At 35.1% G+C, this 18,411-nt stretch overlaps 2 protein-coding genes across 2 annotated transcripts; one reads left to right on the top strand and one right to left on the bottom strand.

Moving 5' to 3' along the window:
- Window positions 1-290: 290 nt before the first annotated feature.
- On the bottom strand, window positions 291-3,591 carry LOC116114629 (protein NRT1/ PTR FAMILY 1.2-like). The gene is made up of 4 exons (XM_031400771.1): window positions 3,567-3,591; window positions 3,256-3,473; window positions 1,495-2,045; window positions 291-1,323 (listed from the first exon to the last, which is right to left on the bottom strand). Exons 1-4 carry the CDS (start codon window positions 3,580-3,582, stop codon window positions 447-449), a joined length of 1,662 nt encoding a protein of 553 aa, XP_031256631.1. The 5' UTR covers window positions 3,583-3,591; the 3' UTR covers window positions 291-446.
- A 3,070-nt stretch (window positions 3,592-6,661) lies between these two features.
- Window positions 6,662-12,941, top strand: LOC116114615. The gene is made up of 5 exons (XM_031400753.1): window positions 6,662-6,676; window positions 7,917-7,998; window positions 8,116-8,270; window positions 10,565-10,775; window positions 12,502-12,941. The coding sequence occupies exons 1-5, from the start codon at window positions 6,662-6,664 to the stop codon at window positions 12,939-12,941; spliced, it is 903 nt and encodes a 300-aa protein (XP_031256613.1).
- Window positions 12,942-18,411: the final 5,470 nt, after the last annotated feature.

Raw genomic sequence — 18,411 nt, forward strand, 5'->3', positions numbered from 1 at the left:
CATCATCAATAAACCGTTTACTTACGTTAATCAATCACAGTACATGTACATCAACATATATGTGTACAGATGGATTCTTAATTTATTAGCTATAATGAAGGGCGTTCCCTTAGGGTTTAGGGTGCTCAAGAGTACCTCTTCGATATCATTTTCTTCTCATAAGGACTTTTTCAGTTGTGTTACCATCTGGGATCCTCCTCCTCTTCTTTCAGAAGATTGGAGATAACGAGCCAAAGAATAGGTGAACCACCATGGGCACTGCAAAAAACTGTAAGACGCAATAGAAATGTCACACCCACAGGCACTTACAGTGAGGAGAAAAGTAAAGATTTCTTCGCATACAAGTTAGCTAATGGGGACTGGGTAATTAAACCTCAATTCTTCGTTTTTATTAGCATAACTAACTTCGCTGGTTAATATATACAATATTATAGATCATTTAAAAACTAACGCTCATCACTCATGCTATCCTCTTCCTTTCCATCCACTTCTTCTTCTTTACAAGGACCATAGGCTTTGCTACAAGCCAGGAAGTAAATAAAATTAGCCATGCTTAAACCCGCAAGAACCCAATAATAATAATCATAATGACCCTTGTTGATATTGGTTGAAACCCAACTCTCGTTTCCTCCTCTTTTCGTAACATCATCAACAGCATTCATTATAAAACTTGATACCAAACTCGCTGCCGACATTCCTACTCCTACAAGACTGGAGCCGATGCTAGACATGGTTTTAGGTAGTTCAGAGTAATAGAATTGTGTCTGCCCAATGATGTTGAAAGCCAAGGCCAACCCTGCCAGGACATAATGTGGCAGTAGCCACATCGAAGACATGTGCACCACAGCTCGAGGGTTATCCGAAAATCCTTCCTTAATTGCAATTTCTCGGCGGAAACTCTCCACAATTGCCCATGCTGCCAAGGATGCACAAGAGAAAAGTAGTCCAATTCCCAGTCTCTTTTTCAAGGTTAGATAAATTGGTTTTCCATTGATTTTAGAAGCTAGTGGGATAATGATGCTATCATAGAGGGGAATCCATAAGATTAGAGTGATGATCATGAATATGCTGAAAGAGCCTGCAGGGATTTCAAAGTAAGGAGTGATGTGCCTGTCCATTGTGCTCAACTGGATTACTGGAAAGGTGTTTTGAGCAATAGTCACAGCCATCATGATTCCTGCCGACCAAAGTGGCATCACCTTGATTAATGCTTTTACCTCTTCTACTTGATCTACTGTACAAAGACTCCATGGATTTGAGGCTCTTCCATCTGTTGTCAAGTCTTGTTGAGGATTTCTAACAATGCAAGCTTTGTTGAAACACCTGGACAGGCAAATTGTAATACTTTTTATAAAAGAATGGTAATAAAAAACATAAGGAACAGATTTTTTTGTCTAATTTCTAATTTCTAATTCATTGCTCTGATACTAAATGTGGAACAAAGATAAAATACAAAGCTGAAAAACTATCAGCATAATGTTTATTTGATAATACCTTAAGTTTTCACTTGGCTTGAGAAGCATTGACCCCCTTCTTTGATGGTATATTTCATCGGTGGGTTGAGATGATAACTTCATATGTCTAATGTTGTAAGAGGCAACAAAGACTTGAGCGATCCCAGCAAGCAAGCTTGTCTTAGCCTTCAACTTGATATAAAAGGGAGAAGCCAAGAGGAATGAAAGAACTGATAAGAACATCAGTACAGCCGGGACTCCCAAACCCACCTTCCATCCCATGTTATCTTGAATGTACACAATACAAGTTACTGCAAACATAGATGAAACCGTGACTGAAACATAGTACCAGCTGAAGTAGCTCTGTAAGATGCCTGCATCTTTGAGGTTGTCTCCCCTGCTTAACTGATCAGCACCAAAGGCTAAGGAGGATGACCTTATGCCACCTGCTCCAATAGACATAAGACCAAAAGAAGAATACAATAACAGAAGTTGGAATGTCGTCGGGGGTTCACAAATGCTACTTCCTGGCTCACAAGGAGGAGGCTTTGCTTGTTCAAACATGGCTGTAGACCATAAAAGAACCATCCCCTGTAACATGAAAAAGTTAAAAAGAAACTCCTATAATTTGTATATAATAGAGGCTACCTTAGAATACACAACTAAAATAATCCTTATTTATTGTTGGCATCAATCTTCTTCAAATTTTAAAAATAAAAAAACTAGGTTCCATATATCCCATTTTTATTCCAAAATGACAATCAGCTTTCATAGATGCTGCCAATTGCCAGCAGCATTATTTTCCAACACAAACCTTAACACTGAAAACTTCTGTGATCGAAACTGCATATTTAGACAGAATATCTCAAGTCACTGTCTTCTTGTCGTCAGGGAAAACAGGAACTTAGACCTTGGTTTCCCAAGAAAAGAATATATTTTTCAAAAAAATCAAATTGGGTAATTTCGTTTACAATCTATTCTGCATCTAAATTAGGTAAAGAATACTTGAACCCTAGACATGAACTACAAAGACTTAAGACATTTACCGTTGAATTGTTAACATATATCAGCTTTCAGGACACTATATGTGTAGGAAAATCCTGTCATAAACAAAATAATATAATCAAAATCCAATACAGCTCTCTCCGACTTTTGCCTCAAAAATTCGCTAGCTCCCTGGAGCCAAAAAAGTTGAGGTCAAAATATGTAAAAATCTTGAGAAAGGCACAGTTCCGAAAATCCATACTGTTAACATCAAACTAGGATTCGATTTCCGAACCAAGTATACTTTTTTCTTAAATTGATTTTGGTTCTGTGCACTTCAAGTGATTTCGACAATTTTTTAGATTTTTAAAGATATATGATTAATCAATAGAGTATAATCTCAGAGCCAAATAATTATTAAATTTACTACTATAATTCCGAATAGAAGATCTGAACTCACCAACCGTCGAACGAATTATCGTATCTTTTAACACTAGTTATCATCTGTCGGAAATTAATAGACTATTTTTTTGTTTGCGGGACGAGAGATAAGACTAGAAACAAAAATTATTAAAGAATTCAAAGCCGGTTGTGTAGGGAAATTTGTCTTGTGGAGAGAAAAAGACATTGAATTGAAGGTTGGCGAAAAATACAAAAAAGAAAAGAGGAGAAGTCTTAGAATTCGGAAGAGTGAAAAGGAAAACATGGTCCACCAATACCAATATAACATAATAACCCAGGGGAAGCTAGAGGAGATCTATCTGAGTATGCAAGAAATGATGAACACTAAAACTGAACTGAAAGAATAAAAGATTACCAAGAGTGTAGCAATGGAACCCCAACCGACCATCTGGTAGCGACCCGTATAAGAATCGGCGATAAAGGCCCCAAGAATTGGCGTAAAATTAGTGACAGCTGACCAGATGAAGAGTATATTAGATGCCTCTGTAGTTTCCATGTTATATTCTCTTGATAGATACAATATCATGTTTGCCAGTAAACCAAGACTCGCCACCCTCTCGAATGCCTCGTTTGCTGTCGAAATCACAAAACACAGTTCATTAATTCATGAAATTTACATGTACATAAGAATTTAAATAGAATGGTTTTGATTCATGTTAGAGTTACCTATGATGAAAGGCATGGTTCTGAGGCCACCCTTTGGGTTCAGATTATCGCTCAACAGTGGCTCGGTGATCATTTTCTTCTCATCTGAAGCAGAAGCACTTTGACTTCCCATCTGATTCTTCCCAACGAGCAGCAGCTTTTAGCTGTTTAGCGCAGTAAATAAAACAGAAATTAAGTTGCAGGTTTTGTAGGTAGTGTGAGAAGAGGTGTGGACACTCAGCATTCAACAATGAAAGGAGGTGGTAGGCCAAGGAAGAAAGACTAGTATAAGAACAAAGGAAGAATCTTGAAAGATCAGAAGCCAATAATCTCTCTTCAGTTGAAATCGTGACCGTGGGATGTGAAGTTCACTTGTGAAAAGTAGAACTAAACTAAGCTAACATTTCTCTTTCAAGTTTTCTACAGTATTGAAAAAGTGAAGCAGAATTAAATAGAAAAAAAGAAATCAGCATCAGGAGCTGAAAGTGTTGCTGGTCACGACACGCATGTAGTGATGAATTTAATAAAATATTTTGAGACTCCAAAGGGAAAGCCGGAAAGGGGGACAGCCAGTCTTATTGGAATTGTCACCCACCGTTCTCTCGTTTTCAGCCACTTTTTTCAAACAATATCCATGCTTAATATCTTGAGTTAACGACTTTTTCTTACTCAAATACTGGATGATATTTTTTTCATCCATCATTTTATTATTTATATTTATATTTTGATAATACATTGAATAAACTCGATCCAAATTATTGAGACTTTTAAAGAGGAAAAGCCGATAAATTTTTTGATGATAAAAGATTGGATTTTAGTAATTGAGATTGATCAAAATTTAACTTAGGAGAACAGATTGTGCAAACATTAATCACTTGATTATCAATGATTGACAAGGTCATTAGGGGTAAAGTTTAAGGGGTTTTGATGAGTGATGATTGGAAAAAAGAACGATAGTGATATGAGGTCACAACGATGTCAGAATTGGAAACGGAATATAAATTTGAACAGTAAAGTAGTATTTTAAAAGTCTATGGGTGAGAAAGTGTCATTAAATTATTATTTGGGTGGGAAAAAGTCATTTACTCTTAATGTCTTGTATAATTCTGGTAATTTCTTCCATCAATTAAAACGAAATTAATTTTGTTGTACTGTTATATTAAATGTGAAAATGTTATGATTATTCCCCCTATTGCATATGAATCAAACAAAATCATAATACTAAGGTTATTTGTACAAACAGTAAATATATTATCATACAGCGACAATTAAATATGGGATTTATTACATTGATTTAAGTTTATATATACGAGGATTGAAGGTTAGTCCGGAGTTAACCAGGCGTTACAGTTCCAGTTGAGACACGCTGCAATGAACCATGCGGTGGCACCACTGCCATGCCATTGGCATTGACTTTTATATACACAAACCCTGAAAGTCTTCGTTTATGGACAAATCAATAACCACATTAATGTGGTAGCATCAACCGTTCCTCAAATCAAGGAAAAAGAAGCAAAATATAAGGACAGGAGAGATAAGAAACAGTAAGAGAAGGAGAAAAACTATCATGCTTTGAAACACATCTAGAAAAAACTCAAGTCTGTCACTTTTTGGCAAGTAAAGATACATTAACACACCCAGTGGGACTCGAACCAACAATCGCCTGATAAGAAGTCATATGCCTTATCCAGTCGGCCATGGGTGCTTCTGTGACTGTTCTTGTTCCTATATTAGATTACTACTCTCTGCCAAACATGATTTTGGAATAAAATAGTTTTGACACAGGATTCACATTTATTAAGTATCCATATAGATGGAACAATCATCCTCAATTCCTCATTTTCTAAGACAACCTATAAAAACATTTCATATTTATCCTATTCTTAGACGCAAGAATATTGTTTCCCTACAATGAATAACTAATCCCAAAAATTTCATACCTAAATTGAAGAACATTTTCTGATATCTTAATTCCTTTCTTTAGAGTTGAATCTTAAAAAGATAAAAAAGAAATGTGTTAAATTAAGTTACATTCACAAACACATGAAAGAAGAACATTTAGAATAGATCAAGGGCAATGTTATGCTTACAACTGAGTCATACAATCATACAAAAAACAAAAGACATTGTAGTCATTTTACATAAATTTTGTGTAATTTTTGTCTGGTTGTATGACTCAGTTGTAAGTAAAATATTTATTGACAGAATCATATCTTCCCAAAATTATGGATTGCATAAAATCGGGGATTTCTTATTTTTAGGCATATGTTACAATATAATATTTTCCTTACTTGTAAATTTCCATACTTAGTTTCATTGTACACCTATATTTGTAAATTTCCATACTTAGTTTCATTGTACACCTATATATTTTGTAAAGCAGAATACAGAATAATATACACACAGAGTTATTCAAAAAAGTCTCCCTTGTTTCTTAACATGGTATCAGACTAGAAAAAGGTCTTGCAAAGCCATGGCTGACTCATCCAACCCAACCCTCCCTTCCCCTTGTCTTCTTCATCCCTCAGATTCACCAAGCTTAACCCTTGTCAATGGACTTTTAACCAGCGATTGACAGAATCATATCTTCCCAAAATTATGGATTGCATAAAATCAGAGATTTCTTATTTTTAGGCATATGTTACAATAGAATATTTTCCTTGTTTGTAAATTTCCATACATAGTTTAATTGCACACCTATATATTTTGTAAAGCAGAATATAGAATAATATACACACAGAGTTATTCATACACATCTCCCTTGTTTCATTGTACACCTTTTCCTATATTTGCTAATAAAAGTGTTTCTCCTTTTAATCGTATATTTTGTGATATTTGGGGTGGATGTCATACTTCCTCTTTATGTGAGGCTCATTATTTCCTTACAATTGTTGATGATTTTTCCCGTACCACTTGGATATATCTTATGTGTTTCAAATCTGAAGCTTATACTCATTTAACGCATTTTTTTGCCCTTGTCCAAAATCAATTTAATACCACTGTTAAAATAATTAGAACTGATAATGGACAAGAATTTCTCTCTCATCAATTTCAAACCTATTTTCTTAATCGTGGCATTATTCATGAACTTACTTGTATTGAAACTCCTCAACAAAATGGCGTTGCAGAGCGTAAACACCAGCACCTTCTTGATGGTGCCCGCAGTCTATGTTTTCAAGCACACTTACCCCTTTCTTTTTGGGGTGATTGTGTTCTCACCGTTGGATACCTCATCAATCGCACTCCCAATCGTACTCTCCAAAACAAATCACCCTTTGAGGTTCTTTCAACAAAAAACCCAACTATGATCACCTCCGTGTGTTTGTGTGCCTCTATTATGCACAAACTCTTCGTGCTCACCGTGATGAATTTTCCCCCTGTGCAACTAAATGTGTCTTTCTCGGGTACCCCAGCACCCACAAAGCATACAAACTCTACAATCTTGATACATGGTCCATTTTCTATTCTCATGACGTCACCTTCTATGAACAACAATTCCCTTTTCAAGATATTCTAGACACCTCCTCATCTCCTTCTCCATCTCCAATTATTCCTCTTCCCATCCCTGAACCCGTTTTACCTACTTCCCAAACACCTCTTAACCCTCCTGAAACCCCACCTTCACCACCTCCCCCACCTTCACCTCCACTCGTCTCCCGTCCTCATCACCACACTACACGGGTTGCCTATCTCTAAGACTACATATGCCCCACCTTACATACAGAGCCCACGGCGTCTGCACCTGCTACAACGACTTCAGGTACTGCTCATCCCTTATCTACCTTTCTTTCATATTCTCGATTTTCTCCCTCACATATTACTTATTTAAATGCTCTTACCTCTTGTATTGAACCTTTATGTCATTCTGATGCTATCCGACACCCTCATTGGCGCGAGGTAATGTCTGCTGAGCTCTGAGCCATAGAAGATAACTCCACTTGGACTCTCGACCAACTTCCACCTGGTAAGAAACCCATTGGATGTAAATGGGTTTTCAAAACCAAACTCAAAGCCGACGGATCCATCGAGAGGTACAAAGCCTAATTGATTACCAAAGGTTACACTCAACTTGAAGGTCTTGACTATCATGAGACATTTGCTGTGGTTGCCAAAATGACCATTGTCCGCTGCTTATTGGCAATCGTTGCAACAAAAATTTGGATAATTCATTAGCTTGACGTCAACAATGCCTTCTTGCATGACGATCTTGATAAATAAGTCTACAGAACCCTACCACCTGGCTATTGCACTCAGGGGGAGGCCCGTGTTTGTCGACTCAAAAGGTCCCTATATGGTCTCAAGCAAGCCTCCCGCAACTGGTTTTTCAAACTAACTACTATGCTTCTTGATGTAGGTTTTTGCCAATCTTAGGCTGATCACTCATTATTCATTCTTGTCACTCACACTAGCATCTCTATTGTTGTTGTATATGTTGACGACATCTTAGTGGCAGGTAATGCTCTACCCCAAATTTAGTTTTTCAAGAACCTTCTCTCCACTTACTTCAAAAACAAAGACCTTGGCTCTCTAAAGTTCTTTCTTGACCTCGAAGTTGCACGTTCTTCTGCAGGCATTTTCCTGAATCAGCAAAAATATGCTCTGGATATACTTTCTAACAATGGTCAACTTGGTGCCCGGACCGCCTCCTTTCCAATGGAACAACATTTGAAGCTTTCCAATGAAGATGGATCTTTACTTCCTGATCCTAGCATTTATCGTCGTCTGGTTGGTTGTCTCATTTATTTGACCATCACTCGACCTGACATTGTTTATGCCATCAACATTCTTAGTTAGTTCATGCATGCCCCTCGTGTTCCTCATATGACTGCTGCTACGTGTGTTCTCTGTTACATCAAAGGGAGTCTCTAGAGATGGCAATGGGCCCAAGATTTTTGGGTACCCGGCCCGAAAAGGCTGGACTTTACCCGTGGGTGACGAACTTGGGCTTGAGCTTGATTTTAAGGTTCAACCACGGGTACGGGCCGGGTATGGGTATATCTTCAGTCCCGGCCCAGCTCAAAAATTTTAGTGTCAATTTTACTAATTTACCCTTATACTATATTTTTAATTACAGTATTATCCTAAGTATATATATCCATTTTTCTCAAACCCTAATCCTAACCTCTTTCTCATCCCATTCCCTAAACTCTCTCAACCTGCTGCCCTCCCTAACATATCTCTCTCTCCATTTGCAATTTTGCAATATGCATTTCTGTTGTCGTCGCCTGCTTAGATAAGTAAGACTCTTGACTCTTTTTTTTTTTTTTTTTTTTTGGTGTTTCATTTTCGTCCAAAATTGTGGGTTTCGTTTCTGAGATGGTTTTTGATTTTTGAAGTTCTGAATCTGGGTTCTGGAGTGGAAGAAATGAATGAATGAATGTTTTGTTTGGGATGAAGCAATGTTGAAAGGTTGACGTTTTGAGCTGTTCTGGTTGCTACGTGGGGGGGTTTTCATTTTTTTTGACTGTATGGAGATGGACTCCCTTAAGACTTGTTTTAATGGGGTTTTGGGTTAATTTAATTTCAGGAGTCTGTAGCTTTTCTTTTGCAGTTTCCAGCAAAGTTGCAGTCTGTGCAGAGTTGGGTGTATTGCAATGGATGCTCGAGACTGTTAATGCAGTTCTATTTTGGAAATTGCAGTTTCCATCAGATGTGGCTTCTGTAGAGTTTCAATCTAGGGGAAAATATTGAAATTTGACTGCTTTTATTTACATATAAATTGGTGGAAGAGAAAGTACTTTTTTCAAGGTAGTATCCCATTGTGGTTGCATTTTGTAATGAATATGTGGAGAAAAGGTTTATGGTTATAAGAGTTTCAATCTTGTTATAGTTAATTCGTTATCCCTCCGGTTGTTCTGTTCTGTTAATTTGTTGTTCGTTTCTAGAGAACATTTTTACTAGAATATTTTATGTGAGCTTCAGTGGTCCCAAACCTTTTCCTTGGTTCCTAACCTTTCCTAGATCATCACTTGGTTTTTACTTTTCACTAGACTTATCACATACATCAAAACAAACAAACGAAGCATACAAGGAAAGAGAGAGAGAGAGAGAGGAGTTAAAATACTCAACAAAGTTCTTGCAAGCAATTACAAGTCCCAAAAAACAAACTTACATACTCTTAATAAAAACATCAGGCTAATCCTGTTCCCACCAGTCCACAACATAAAGCCACATATCCCAAATTTTCACTTGAAGTAGCTTGCTGAATGTTGATTCTTAGCTTTGGAGTTGTTTCACATAAAGTTGTTCTTGTCAATGATAGGCAGATTTTTCTCCAAAAATAATTCGTGCTTCCATATCATAATGTAAATCTCTGTTGTAGGTCGTAGAGATTGGCAAGGGGAGTAAAGTGAAATACGAACTCGACAAGACTAGTGGTCCTATAAAAGTGAGATTCTCTTCTTCTTCTTTTATTAAATTTCCTTGAACCCTTGAATTAGATTTAAAATATTGTTGTTAAAATATAATGCATTCTTTCTGGTGACAAGGTTATGTAATTCTTTGATTCAGCTTATGATGATAGACACTTTAGTTGGTGGTCAATAATATGAACAAACATCTAATTAACAGACTTGGTATATTGGTAAATGAAATTTTTGTGAAATTTCAAATATAGCAGAAACGTATCAGAAGTTTTTTTGTACATATAAGTAAGGATTATATGGACAAAATTATAATAATCAAATTTCCAATAAGTATATGGATATTAAAAGTATGAGGAGTGCAGTTGAAAAAAATAGGGAAGTCATTATCCGACTTATATAAATTCCAATGTTATTTGATTATTAAAATTTTGTCCATACTTTAAATAATTGACAATTGGGACATTGTAGGCCATGCAATTCGTTAAAGTCTAAAGCTAACCACTTTACTGATAACTATTATTTTTTAACAAATTAATATGACATATCATCTCTTTTAATTTTATTTTGTAATGTTATTTGATATTCATACTTTTTGTTCATTTTTTTAGGTTTCAACATGTCAATTCAAACTTCTTTACTTGGTAAACGAAAAAGCTTAGAGAAGGAAATAATCTACCTTCTGACTCATCGAAAAAATTGCCGACTCCGGATCTGATTGGAAGTAGTCAAATTCAATCCCCAATTGCTGATACTGAGGAAGAAACACATGAAGAAAATGGCCCCCTTAATGATGTTGACAGTTGCAGCAATACTGTAAGGACAAAATCAGTTGTATGGCAACATTTCAAGAAAGTTAAAGTTGACGGTAAGGATAAAACAGAGTGTAACTATTGTCGTAAACAACTTGCTGGTGGTTCCAAAAATGGGACAAGGCACTTGCATGAACATATTAAAATTTGTCCAAGGTGAAAGTATGGAGATGTATCACAGAAGATTCTGTCGATGACCCCGGGAGAGGATTCAAGTTCAAAGTCACAAATGACCTTAACTTCGCATCAGCTTGATCAAGAGTCGGTGAGGAAGGACCTAACAATGATGATTGTTCTACACGAATATCCTTTGAGCATGGTTGATCATTACGGGTTTAGAAAATTTTGTAACAACATGCAACCGTTGTTTAAGGTTGTGAGTAGAAACACTATTAAAAAAGACATATTCAAGATGTATGATGTAGAAAAAGAGAAGACAATGAAATTGTTAAACAAAAACCGGAGTAGGTCCGACAAGATGCAATGGGCCCAAGATTTTGGGTAACCGGCCCGAAAAGGCTGGACTTAACCGTGGGTGACGAACTTGGCTTGAGCTGATTTTAAGGTTCAAAAGGGTAGGGCCGGGTATGGGTATATCTTCAGTCCCGGCCCAGCTCAAAAATTTAGTGTCAATTTTACTAATTTACCTTATACTATATTTTTAATTACAGTATTATCCTAAGTATATTATCCATTTTTCTCAAACCCTAATCCTAACCTCTTTCTCATCCCATCCCAAAACTCTAATCACTGTGCCCTCCCTAACATATCTCTCTCTCATTTGCATTTTGCAATATGCATTTCTGTTGTCGTCGCCTGCTTAGATAAGTAAGACTCTTGACTCTTTTTTTTTTTTTTTTTTGGTGCTTTTCATTTGTCGTCCAAAATCTGTGGGTTTCGTTTCTGAGATGGTTTTGATTTTGAAGTTCTGAATCTTTGGGTTCTGGAGTGGAAGAATGAATGAAGAATGTTTTGTTTGGGATGAAGCAATGTGGAAGGTTGACGTTTTGAGCTGTTCTGGTTGCATTATAACCCTCTCGAAACCCCACCTTCACCACCTTCCCCACCTTCACCTCCACTCATCTCCTGTCCTCGTCACCACACTACACGGCCTGCCTATCTCCAGGACTACATATGCCCCACCTTACATACAGAGCCCACGACGTCTTTACCTGCTACAACGGCTTCAGGTACTACTCATCCCTTATCGACCTTTCTTTCATATTCTCGATTTTCTCCCTCACATATTACTTATTTAAATGCTTTCACCTCTTGCATTGAACCTTCATGCTATTCTGATGCTATCCGACACCCTCATTGGCGCAAGGCAATGTCCGCTGAGCTCCGAGCTCTAGAAGATAACTCCACTTGGATTCTCGAGCAACTTCCACCTTGTAAGAAACCCATTGGATGTAAATGTTTTCAAAACCAAACTCAAAGCTGACAGATCCATTGAGAGGTACAAAGCCTGATTGGTTGCCAAGGGCTACACTCAAGTTGAAGGTCTTGACTATTATGAGACTTTTGCTCCGGTTGCCAAAATGACCACTGTCCGCTGCTTATTGGCAATGGCTGCAACAAAAAATTGGATCATTTATCAGCTCAACGTCAACAATGCCTTCTTGCACGACGATCTTGATGAAGAAGTCTACAGGATCCTACCACCTGGCTATTGCACTTAGAGGGAGACCTATGTTTGTCGACTCAGAAAGTCCCTATATGGTCTCAAGCAAGCCTCCCGCAACTGGTTTTTCAAACTAACTACTGTGCTTCTTGATGCAGGTTTTCGCCAATCTCAGGCTGATCACTCATTATTCACTCTTGTCACTCATACCAGCATCATTATTGTTGTTGTATATGTTGATGAAATCTTAGTGGCAGGCAATGCTCTACCCCAAATTCAGTTTTTCAAGAACCTTATCTCCACTCACTTCAAAAACAAAGACCTTGGCTCTCTAAAGTTCTTTCTTGGCCTCGAAGTTGCACGTACTTTTACAGGCATTTTCTTGAATCAGCAAAAATATGCTCTGGATATACTTTCTGATAGTGGTCAACTTGGTGCCCGGACTGCCTCCTTTCCAATGGAACAACATTTGAAGCTTTCCAATGAAGATGAATCTTTACTTCCTGATCCTAGCATTTATCGTCGTCTAGTTGGTTGTCTCATTTATTTGACCATCACTCGACCTTACATTGTTTATGCCATCAACATTCTTAGTTAGTTCATGCATGCCCCTCGTGTTCCTCATATGACTGCTGCTACATGTGTTCTCTATTACATCAAAGGGAGTCCCGACCAAGACATTTTTTTCTCTTTCTCTAACACCACACAAATTACAGCTTAGACTAATTCTGATTGGGCTAGTTGTCCCACCACACACTGTTCCACCACATGTTACTTCATCCAGCTCGGTACCAGTCCGATCTCGTGGCGTACAAAAAAACAAGCTACCGTTGCTCGTTCTTCCTTTGAAGTTGAATATCATGCCATGGCTGTCACCACTTGTGAGCTCACTTGGCTAAAGCAACTTCTCACTGATCTTGGCCTCCCTCATCCTAAGCCTTTCAACCTCTACTGTGACAATCAGTCTGTACTTTACATTGCCCACAATCCAGTGTTCCATGAATGTACTAAACACATTGAGATCAATTGCCACATCATTCGCGATAAAATTCGCTTCGGTCTCCTCAAAGCAGTTCACATTTCTTCATATGAGCAAATTGCATATATCTTCACCAAAGCTTTAGGCCAAGAACTTTTCCATCATTTCTCATGCAAGTTGGGCATTACGGATCTCCATGCGCCAACTTGAGGGGGAGTATTGACAGAATCGTATCTTTCCAAAATTATGGATTGCATAAAATCAGGGATTTCTTCTTTTTAGGCATATGTTACAATATAATATTTTCCTTATTTGTAAATTTACATACTTAGTTTCATTATACACCTATATATTTTGTAAAGCAGAATACAGAATAATATACACACAAAGTTATTCAAACACATCTCCCTTATTTCTTAACAACATTATTGAGAGATCCAAACCCGACGTTCATTTTCGACCTATTTAAGAATCCGGGCACAACAAAAGCCCCAAGAACCGCCATTTCCATGAAATGGGTGGCAACTGACAAGAAGAATATTATGTTGACTTCTCTTGCAGTTTTTATTCCATGCCTGGGTGTCAAAATGTTTAGCATCAACCTATTGTTAGTGCCACTCATGATATATATTATGAACAATAATATTGAAATGCGAATATGGGAAGAAAATATGTGACATTTATTTACATATCATCTGGACATGGAATGAGAATCACATATTCTCATTCCTAATTATGTTAAGATATGATTTTCTCTATTTTATTATTGAGATTGTATCATTATTTGTAATATTTTATATCCTTACATAGTTATCACACTTTTGTATAAATAGGTTGTGTATTCACAACTCAATACAATTAAATTGAATTGATCTCAAATATCTCTCGGGTATACTCCGATCATTTCAGTTGTCTCTCTTGCTCTCCCAAAGATATATCTCGAGCATAATACAGTTCTCTTCAATTGCCTTTTTTACCCTCTTAATTCTGAGATGGTATCAGAGCATCCAGTTTTAAGACAATGAGTAGCTATTCATATGGATATATGCATGTCTAGCTATTTATATGCATATATGCATGTCTAGGAAAATTATGTCAACAATACGATAAATATCTAAAAATGTTGGGTTTTAAATGGGACCATTTGTGACCCCTCCAGTGTTTCCTAGAAATTTTCCTAGTGTATATTGAATCATTTTCAACTCTTATTACTATCTTGAGTTATTGAGTTGTTTCGTTAATCAACCCACTCTAGGCTCAAGTTTTGCTTCAAGTTGTAAGATACATAGGCACTTGGGTTAGATAATGTCTTCCGTAATCAAGCTTTTGCTAATCAATCCGCTCTAATCTAATGGCAAACAATATTCGCATCCACTACACAAGTTTGGGGTTTATGACTTATACATATCACAAGCTTGAGGTAGGCCCAGCCTAACCCCTAGGTAGGTGAGGCCCCTACCTAGGGCCCCCAAAAAAAGGGGTAAAAAAAGGGGCCTAAAATTATTTTTTAAAGTATTTTTTAATATATTTATAATTTTTTAATTCTCATTAATCCCACCATGTACTATCGCATATGCCTATCTCTACCCAAAATATTTTTTTTAAGAGTTTTTTAATATATTTATAATTTCTCAATTTTCATCAATCCCACCATGTGTCCAATCAGCCATGCCTATCTCTAAACTTGAGACACAATTGGCGGCTCATTTTTCCGTTGAAAATTGAAACACCTTCACGCAACTCTCCAACTCTCAAATGTCAAATCACATCTCCTCTCTCTCCCAAATCCGAAAGACAATCTCTTATATAAACCTCATTTCACTTAAAGTTTTCTTATCTTTTACTCTTATTATTCCCATCTCATTTTACTCCCTTGTCTCTCATTTCTCATCTCTATTACGTAAATTTATCAAATGAATGTGATTTACATTATTATTTTTATGCAAGGTAATATTAAGAGCTTTAAATCATTTTACTCTTAGCATTCTCAACTGAATTTACTTTATATTTGATCAAGTGAATAAGTGATTTATATTATTATTTTTATGTAGGGTAATAATATAAGATTTTAGAGTATCAGCACAGTAAAAAGCAAAATCAGGAGCATAAATCAGGTGCTAAAGTTCCTTCTTAGTTTTTATAATTATTTTTATTTTAGCAAAACAACATTAAGAGCTCTAAATTATTTATTCTTTGAATATAGATGTCTACTAGGAAGTATGAATCTGGATTTGAAAAATGTAAGGAAAAAAAAAAAGAATAAAAGAACTAATTCAATCCCAAAAAGGTGCACTTGATAAATTTGTTATTAATACAAAACACCAAATACTAGAAAAACCAAATGAAGATTTAAATGAAAAATTAATTAAAAATTGTGAAGAAATTTTTAAAGATAACAATTCAAATTCATCAAATACTAGTGAAGAGTATCATGAAAATTTAGAAGAAGAAATTTCATTCGACAAAAATGAAAATATTGATGATAAAGATGAAATAACTATTAAAAATATTTATGATCCGGTACACTGGAATAATTTAGACACAAACTTATGTGATTTATTAGTTGAGAAAGGTCCAATTAGACAAGTTTTAGATTTTCCAAGAGATGAAAATTCTAGACGCTTTTCTACAATTCATTATATTCGAAAATTACCAAATAGAGAAAAACATGATAGAAAATGACTAGTATATTCAAAAGAATTAAATAAAGTATTTTGTTTTTGTTGTAAATTATTTAGTTTAAAAGCAAATACAATTCAATTAGCAAATGAAGGGTGTGGAGACTGGAAAAATCTTAGTGCCAAGCTTAAAAGTCACGAAACAAACAATGAACATGCTATAAATATGAACATTTGTGTTGATGTTGAGATGAGATTGCTTAAAAACAAAACAAATGATAAATATTTATAAGAGAAAATAAATAAAGAGAGAGCGCACTGGAAGAATGTACTATTAAGAATTATAGCGGTTGTAAAAAAAATTTCAAAAAATAATTTGGCATTTCGTGGTACAAATGAGAAGATTTATCAAGAAAATAATGAAATTTTTTTGAGTTTAATTGAAATGATTGCTGAGTTTGATCCAATAATGCAAGAACACTTTAGACATATTCAAAATGGAGAAATTCATACTCATTATCTTGGTCATAATATACAAAATGTGTTGATAAATATTTTAGCATTAGAAATAAGAAATACCATTATTAAAAAAAATCAAAGAATCAAAATATTTTTCAGTTATGCTTGATTGTACCTCAAATACAAGTCATCAAGAACAAATGTCACTTATATTAAAATGTGTAGATATTTTAATAAGTCCAATAAAAATAGAAGAATACTTTATAGATTTTATAAAAGTGGATGATACTTCTGGTCAAGGCATTTTTAATGTTCTCACAAGTATATTAAAAAATCTTGAACTTGATGTAAATAATATGAGAGGACAAGGATATGATAATGGGTCTAATATGAAATATAAACATCAAGGTGTGCAAAAAAGATTATTAAATATAAATTCTAGAGCATTTTATACACCATGTGGTTGTCACAGTCTTAATTTATTTCTCTGTGATATGGCTAATTCATATGCTAATGCTATTACATTTTTTGGAGTAACACAACGTATATACTCATTATTTTCTTCTTCTACAAAACGATGGAAAATTTTGCAAGATCATGTTTCTAATTTGACACTTAAGCCATTATCACAAACACGTTGGGAAAGTCGCGTTGAAAGTGTTAAAGCAATAAAATTTCAAGCTCCACAAATAAGAGATGATTTATATTAATTAGTAGAAACTAGTGAAGATCCTAAAACAAAAAGTGAAGCTATTTCTTTCGTAACATATGAGATTGAAAATTTTGAATTTCTATTAAGCATGAATGTTTGGTATGAAATGTTATTTGCTGTTAATACAGTTAGTAAATATGTACAATCTAAAAATATGGACATTGTTGTTGCAACAAATCAGTTGAAATGTCTTGTTTCATTTTTTGAAAAATATAGAGATAATGGGTTTATATCTTCTATGATTTCTGCTAAAGAGATTGCAGAGCAAATGAATATAGAACCAAAATTTCATGAAAAACGTAAAATAAAGAGAAAAAAAACAATTTGATGAGAATGAAAACGAAGAGATGAAATTGTCTACCGAAGAATCTTTTAGAATATATTATTTCACATATTTAGTTGATCATGCCATTTCCTCACTTCAAAGTAGGTTTGAACAATTTGAAATATATAGTAATAATTTTTGTTTCATTTATAATATAAAAAAGTTAAAATTGCTTGATGATGATAGTTTGCAGAAACATTGTTTAAATCTTGAAAATTTTTTAAAACATGACATGCTCTCTAATATTGATGGTTTGGATTTATTCAGAAAGAAGTTTTTCAAAATTAAAGTTAATAAAATCTTATTTGCGTTCAACTATGTCACAAAAAATATTAAGTAATTTGGCTATATTATCAATTGAAAAAGATTTGGTTTCTAAACTTGAATATCAAAATTTAATTAGTGATTTTGCATCTCAAAAGGCAAGAAAAATAAATTTGAAATAATTTTATAATACCTTTTGCCTATGGTCACAATTGTTCTTGAGACGGCCCTGACTTAAGGAGGAATGTTAACACGCGAATATGAGAAGAAAATATATGACATTAATTCACATATCATCTGGACATAGAATGAGAATCACATATTCTCGTTCCTAATTATACTAAGATATAATTTTCTTTATTTTATTATTGAGATTGTATCATTATTTGTAATATTTTATATCCTTACAAAGTCAATTGAATTTCTCTTAGATATCTCTTAGGCATACTCCGATCATTTCAGTTGTCTCTCTTACCCTCTCAAAGATATCTTTAACACATACTATTACTCTTTCCAATTGTATCTCTTGCCCTCTCAATTCTATCAAATAATATTGTTTGGATATTATATAACTAGATATTTATATGATATGTGGAAGGAGTTTAATTAGATTTGGCATAAACCTTTCCTGTCTTTCTGTTCTTTGTGAATACAAGAGATAACGAGCCAAGAATGTTGGCCGCCACTTCTGCAACCGCAAGACCAGTAGCC

Source organism: Pistacia vera, unplaced genomic scaffold, assembly GCF_008641045.1.
Source record: "Pistacia vera cultivar Batoury unplaced genomic scaffold, PisVer_v2 Contig715, whole genome shotgun sequence".
In the NCBI taxonomy this organism is placed as follows: domain Eukaryota; kingdom Viridiplantae; phylum Streptophyta; class Magnoliopsida; order Sapindales; family Anacardiaceae; genus Pistacia; species Pistacia vera.

What these genes read in the sequence shown, in the direction of transcription:
- LOC116114629 (XM_031400771.1), bottom strand. An exon ending in GTTCCATTGCTACACTCTTG is followed by an intron (nt 2,046 to 3,255) that starts GTAATCTTTTAT and finishes TTCATGTTACAG; the next exon opens with GGGATGGTTCTTTTATGGTC. An exon ending in AAGCCAAGTGAAAACTTAAG is followed by an intron (nt 1,324 to 1,494) that starts GTATTATCAAAT and finishes TTGCCTGTCCAG; the next exon opens with GTGTTTCAACAAAGCTTGCA.
- LOC116114615 (XM_031400753.1), top strand. An exon ending in TGACGACATCTTAGTGGCAG is followed by an intron (nt 7,999 to 8,115) that starts GTAATGCTCTAC and finishes GTTCTTCTGCAG; the next exon opens with GCATTTTCCTGAATCAGCAA. An exon ending in CTAGCATTTATCGTCGTCTG is followed by an intron (nt 8,271 to 10,564) that starts GTTGGTTGTCTC and finishes TAAACGAAAAAG; the next exon opens with CTTAGAGAAGGAAATAATCT.